The sequence below is a fragment of the Vidua chalybeata genome, chromosome 14 (assembly GCF_026979565.1).
Source record: "Vidua chalybeata isolate OUT-0048 chromosome 14, bVidCha1 merged haplotype, whole genome shotgun sequence".
Lineage (NCBI taxonomy): Eukaryota > Metazoa > Chordata > Aves > Passeriformes > Viduidae > Vidua > Vidua chalybeata.
Window position 1 is genome coordinate 4,888,768 of NC_071543.1, and position 6,769 is coordinate 4,895,536.

Consider the following 6,769-nt stretch of genomic DNA (forward strand, 5'->3'; position numbering starts at 1 on the left):
GAAAAACACTGAACCCCAACACTGAAAACACAGAGGTGGCAGGGGAAGCATACACACCTCACCCTCAGGCCCCTCCAGCTCCAGCCCTGGCAGCTCTCACTCTCTCCCCCAGCTCCATGGGCTGTTAACCCAGACATGTCATTTCCACCTGCCCATCCATCACGCCACCTGCCTCCCCTGGCATGCTGCACAGCCATGCTCCTGCATGGCTAATTGCTGCTGCCAGGCAGGATGTGGGCAGCAACCACAGCAGGCAGGGAGACAGCCTTTCCCCACGTGCAGCCTGCCAGTGCGAGGCCAGAACCTGCTGGTGCTATGGGGGGATTTGGCGATTGGGCTGGGGCTCAGAGCATGCTCGTGTTCCTGTGCTGCTGCTGTAGCACATGGGCATAGCCCAGCCATCTGCCCCTTCCCCTCAGACTTCCTGGCATTGATGGCTCCCTGTGGTGTCCCTGTGCCCCACAGCACGGCAAGCGCTGCTTGGCAAACTCTAGTGGCCTCTGCTGCCTTTTGGGAGGGTGCTGAGGGCTCATACACAGAACTAAGCATTCCCATGATCCTGCCCACTGGCCTGGCTTCCCACCATGCCTCCTCCCCAACAGCCTGCACCCAGCATAGCTCTCTACACCCACCTGGCAGCCAACTTGGAGAGGGCAGAGTTGATGCCAGCCTGCTTCAAAGAAGGGGAAATTTAGGTATGTTCCTTAAGCAGCCAGAGGGACTCAGCCCTCTCAATGCCCCATGCCCCAGAAGTCTCTTCTGCCAGAGTGCTAGGTTGGGAACATGCAATTTCCATACCCTTGGGCAGGTATACTCTGCCCCACCACATGCCAGTGCACCAGGCTTGGCATAACAGCCAAGACAGGGCCAGCAGGAGGGGACCCTACCCCAGCCCCAAGCATCCCCACAGCTGCCACCAGACCCACACTGCCTCACTGCCCTTCCTTCATGCCCTCAGCACCCAACACTAGAGCCCAGTGATAGCCTCCTTCTCCACAACTACATTCCTATGCTGTGTTGTCAGAGCTCTCCCCTCTCCCTGCAGCAGCACAGCCACCAAATCCCCACTGAGGGGTGGCTGGCACTGGAAGCTGGCTGCAGGGGGATTTCTAGCAGCCCCCGTGTGCTGCCCAACACTGCAGGCACTGCCTTGACTCATTCCACCACCTCCTTCCTGCAGCTGAAAGGTGGATGCAAAGGACCAGCATGTCATCCAGAGCATCCTCCCAGCACCGTGTCTGCATCCTCCCTCCCCAAAATGTCCCCCCCAAACCTCCTTCTCTCCCCACATCCCACCTGGCCATTCAGCCCAGGTTATTTCTCCCTGCATTGCATTTCACTGTCCTGACCTGGGACACCTCTGAGCATGCACTTCTCTTTGGCTAAAGGCACCACACCCCATATTTTGTAGGTACTATCAAAATAGCTTTTTCTGAGCCAACTGTGATACACACACACACACACACACACACCCCACACACACACACCCCCCAGCTGCTGTCATGCCAGTGGCTGGGAAGTGTGAGTGTCACATCTGACCTCAAAGCTGCTCCCATCTGTCCAGCAAACCACCAGTGGGGACTAGATCTGTGGGAATGGGGAGCATGGGGAGCTGGCACAGCTAAATTGATCTGGGGCACTAGGAAAGATGCAGGTTCCATTTTGCCACCCACCAAGCATACTCAGTGGGGGCTGAGCAGGGTGTGGGATCCGAGGAGCCTACAGAACTGTCATGACCCTAAATCTCAGCCCCAGAGCATCCACAGAGCAGAGCCTCCCAAAAAGAGTCCTCTTCTTCCAGGGACAGGTAAGGGGAACCCAGGGGATACAAATGCAGCATGAAGGCAATGTGGTAGGGGCTGTGTGGGTATGGGAGAGACCCTGTTCCTGAATAGTGGGATAAAATCTGTGCTCCACAGCCCCATGGGACCAGTGCTGACACTACCACTGTGGGGTTTGCATGTTTCTATGTGCCCTCCCACAGGACACATGGGGCCAGAACCCTCCCAGCTCTGGCTGGATCAAGTCTGCCAGCAGCAAGAACCTGGTACTGATTTACACCCTGGTAAACTCCCCTGCCCCGTTCTCAGCAGTGACCCCCACACCCAGCCAGCCCCTCACCGGCAGCATCCCCCACCCCTGACCTTGCTTCTCATCTGCCCCGAGGTGGAAACCTTCCGGATGAGCTTGTGAGAACTGTCCTCCTGCTCGCCCTCGCTGTCAGACGACTCCTCACCACCCACCTCGGGTGAGATGGGTGCCAGCTTGTCCAAGTCCAGGGATGACACTGATTCCCGGGTCTTCCTCGAGAACAGCTCCCCAGGCACCAGCTTCTCAGCCATCTTCCAACCTGGCTTGGCTCAGAGCTCTGCAGCCCCTGATGACAGCCCTGAGAGGAGAAGGACACATAGGAATGGAGGAAAAGCCCTGAAGAGGCATGCATGGCCCCTCATCCTGTAGGGCTCTGCCAGCTGGGAGGTGCAGTCCTGGAAATCAAGGGACATGGCGCATCCTTGCCCAGAAATTACACTCAGGGTGGCATCCTTGCAGGCAAAGTTTTCCTTCCTTGCCTTTTTTCAATGTCCCAACTATTCCTCAGCCTACTTGGCACCCCAACGTTGTCCCTGACTTGGGCGCAGGAGACTGTGGTTGCCCCATGCTCGGGCATTGGTACATTGGTGAATAGAGGGGTGGAAGCCATTCCTGCAGCCTGTGCTATTTCTCCTTGTTGTCCGCCCCCGAGGTGCTGGGCTGCCCCGTGTGGCCGGGGACAGCGCAGGGATCTCCATGAAAAGCAGCAGCTGGACCCCGCCATCCGTCTGGCTCCGGCAGCTGGGAAGGGATGGGTGAACCTCCCGTCCCCATGGGTCGTGAGCCCCGAGCAGGTGACTGCGGGTGGGCTGGGATGGAGGGGGGAGCGCGGGGTTCCCGCATGCGGGGGAAGCCATGTCCCCATGGCATCCCTGCCGGCCCCGAGGGCTGAGGAGGGACTGAGGGCGGGGGTGCACCTACCTCGACGAGCGAGCCTGGACGGCAGCAGGGCTGCCGTGGCTGGGCAGGGGATGGCGGGGGGCACCCCACGGCGCCGTGCCGGGCCCCACGCACCTGCCACGGGCCAGCTCCGCTGTGCCCTCCCCCTTCCCCGCGGCTGCCGACAACCGCGGTGCCGTCTCTCGGCGCAGCAACAAGCGTTGCGGGAAGAGGAGAGGGAGGGAGGGAGGCAGCGCTGCGGCCCGCCCCCCCGCCTCCCACCCGGGTGCATTGCCTCCTCCAGCCCCAGGGCTGCCGGGTGCCGGATCCCCGCCGAGCATCCCGCAGCACGCCCAGGAGGGGGAAGGCGGAGCGCCCCCCGCCCCGCACACACCTTGCACGACCCGAGCCGCCGCCGCCGGTGCAAGGTTTCTCTCTCTTCGGCCCCGGCCTGCCGTCCGCAGGCCCCCCGGCCCCGCCAGGACGTGCCTCCGCAAGCGGCCCCGGCCCTGCCCCTGCCGCAAGCCCCGGCCTGCTCGGCACGGCGGGCGCTGCTGCGCGGCGCGGGCGGCCCACGCACGGCCCCGAGCATGCGGGCACAGCGGGCACCCGCGCGCCGCCGCGCGCATCCGCGAGCGGCACCCGCGCGGGCACGGGAGAGCACGTGAATGCGCCTGTGCACCGCCCGCCCACGCGGGCACGGCGGGCACACGGGTGTGGGTGCGCTCGGGCACACGTACGTGTGCAGGCACGGCTTCCACCGCGCACAAACGGATGCTCCCCTCACAGGGGTACGTGCATGGGCAGGGGAGATCACGTGCACCACTGCAGTGCACCTGTGTGTGCACCACCAGCACATGCATAGGCATCGCAGCCGCACATGTGTGTATGCCGTCCACACAGACACATGCACAAGCCGTCACAGACCACACATGCCCGCACGCCCCCGGCATGGGAAAGCACATGCACCCCGTGCATGCACATAGAGATGCGTGTGGGCACGGGTGAGCACACGCGCTGCCACTGTGCACATATCTGTGCATTCCACATATGGACAAGGACAGGCACGTGCCTGGCACAGGTAAGCATTCACACCGTGGCCACACACATTTTTGTGCACATACCCACATGCACACCCCAAGCACAGGTGAGCATGTGCACCATTGCCATGCAACCATACGGGCATGTGGCGTCCCGTGGAGCCAAGCACATACACAGATGCTGCCACACACTTAATTGTACACACTTAGTTGTGTGCTTCTGTGTGCACACAAATGTGCTGGCAGCCCAGAGAGCCACCCATGTCCTGAGTGCATCCCCAGCAGGGTGGGCAGCAGGATGAGGGAGGGAGCTTCTCCCCATCTGCTCTGCTGTGCTCTGGTGAGATGCCCAAGAGTGCTGGCTCCAGCTCTGGGGTCTCCAGCACAAGGAGGATGCGGTGCTGTTAGAGTGGGTCAAGAGGACACCACAGAGATGCTCTGAGGGCTGAAAACTATCTACTGTGGAAACAAGCTGTGAGATGTGAAGTTGTTCAGCCTGCAGAAGACAAGGCCCCAAGGAGACCTTAAAGTAGCATTTCGATATATCAAGGGGGTTCCCAAAGGAGAGTTTTTCACAAGGCATGTAGAGACAGGACAAGGGGCATCAGTTTTAAAGTGACTTAAGGTGTGTTTGGGTTAGACAGAAAGAAGAAATCCTTTTTCATGGGGGTGGTGAGGCACTGGCACAGGTTGTCCAGAGAATCTGTGGCTGGCCCATCTCTGGAAGTGTTCAGTGCCAGGCTGGATAGGGCTTGGAGTAACCCAGCATCCCTGGAAGATGTCCCTGCCCTAACCCTAGCCCTAACCCTAACCCTAACCCTGCCCATGGCAGGGAGGGTTGGACAGAATGTCCTTCAATGATCCCTTCCAACCCAAACCTTTCTGTGATTCTGTGGTGCGCGTGCATGCAGATACCCCCACAGAGGTGTGATTGCATAGAACATGCCCTGCAGCGTGTGTTGGAGCACACACACGTGCATGCACATGTGAGGTGTGCCGCCAAACAGTCCACATCTAGGGAGAGAGGGTCCGGCCTCACATTCCATCCCACAGTGTCCCATGGGCTCATCGCTCACCCACTGCTGCTCTGGGCTCTCCAATGCTGGCAGAGCCCCGTGTCCCTTCCTTCCTGCAGAGCCATGCTGTCCCAGTGCAGGGACAGGGAGGACTCTCTTGTCCCTTCCCAATGCATGGCTTTCCCTTTTTGGCTGTAATGGACTGTGGGAGTGAGGGGGGCCTACTGTGGGGTTTGGACTTTTATGCTCCAGGATTCCCCATCTCCCACATGTGGCAGGGGTCTCTCATTAAAGCATCACTACCTGCCATGTCCTCATCCTTCCCCAGCTCAGGTGTATGGGATATCATGGGACAGATCTGGGATCTGTAAAATGGAGAGATCATCATGATGGGGAGACAGACACCAGGGCCAAAAGCTACCTCACCTTTGTGGGTTCTGTTAGCAACTCTGGAAGACTCTGGGGTCTCACAAAAGGATCCCCGGGACACCCCATGCCATGGCCACATCCAGCACTGAGGGTCCCTGTACCCAGCAACCTGGCCATGCCACCATGCCTTGGGCCGATGATCCTTCCTGGCAGCAGCTGGAGCTGTGTGGAGGGGTAATGGGGTTTTGAATGGGTCATGGGGCACAGTTTCCCTGTGCCTGCAGTTATCCATATGCAAGGGCTTGCACAAGTAGCCCTATGAACTCACACTTTTACACATGTGCATGCATTCACATGTGTGCATCAGACATAGGACAAGTCCCCCCGTGTGTGTGTTCACCTGCACGCGCAGTCACTCGCCACCAGCGCTTGTGAGCAGCAGCGCGGGGCTGTGCCCGGTACGCGTGCACTCACACGTACGGCGCGTGTTCAACTACGTGACCATGTGTGCTCCCAGGTGTGTGCGTGCGTCCAGCTGTGTGCGCTCACGTGCACGTGCACACACGTTCACTTGTTCATTTGTTCACGTTCACTTGCGTGCACTAACGTGCACGCGCCTGTATCCCCCGCACAGCCATGTGCTCGCGCTCCACATGCTTCCGGCCGCGCGCCGACGCGCTCCCACGCGCGTACCCCATCGTGCACCCGCCTACCCTCACGCCGGCCCCGCGCACTGGCGCTCGCAGGCGCGGGCACCCGCACTGCAGCACCGCCGGCCCGTCCCGGCACGCGTGCGCGCGCACACCGTCGCGCGCCCCCGCCCAGCCCCGCGCGCGTGCTCGCGCGCACCTGCGCTCCCACACCTACCTGCACGCGCGTGCTCCGCCCGGGGACTGGCGCCGCCCAGCGGCCGCCGCCTCTGCGCTGCCCTGGGCGAGCAGAGGAGTCCCCAGGCAAGGCACCGGGCACCGCCCTGCCGCACCGCCGTGGATCGAGGCATCCCGGAACAGCCTCAGCACGGCGACATCCCCCTGGGCACGGCCACCCCCTCCCCGGGGCTGCCCCAAAAGCTCTGGCAGCTATGCTTAGACAGATTGCCAGGGAAAACGCTGTATCTGCTACCCAAGTGCTGTGACCCCTACATGCATCCCGGGGGAAGGGTCCAGGCACTGACCCGTGTCCCAACTCAGCCTAGGAGTACTGGGAGCAGAAGACCCCCTGCCCACAGCTGCATTTCAGGTGCCCCCTGTGCCACGGGGGCATTCAGCTCGCAAGAGCTTGCTAAGCCTTGGTTCATCCCAGCTGGAGCAATTACCCCCTTCCTGCTCCAGTGCCACTTGTTGGGGCACAGGGACAAATCACGCAAGACACAGC

At 61.0% G+C, this 6,769-nt stretch overlaps 1 protein-coding gene across 5 annotated transcripts in view; it reads right to left on the minus strand.

The window, feature by feature from the left end:
- Positions 1–3,514, minus strand: part of DGKK (diacylglycerol kinase kappa) — a 20,865-nt gene extending 17,351 nt beyond the window's left edge. For 2 of the 5 annotated variants that reach the window (XM_053955394.1, XM_053955392.1), the window contains exons 1-2: positions 3,365–3,514; positions 2,145–2,389 (exon numbers count right to left, since the gene is read on the minus strand). In XM_053955394.1, the coding sequence (XP_053811369.1) occupies positions 2,145–2,342 (198 nt within the window). In that variant the 5' untranslated portion in view covers positions 2,343–2,389; positions 3,365–3,514. Of the gene's footprint in view, positions 1–2,144; positions 2,390–3,012; positions 3,167–3,364 lie in introns of those variants that run through there. The other 3 variants (XM_053955395.1, XM_053955393.1, XM_053955396.1) reach the window with 3 other exon arrangements.
- Between the last annotated feature and the right edge of the window lie 3,255 nt (positions 3,515–6,769).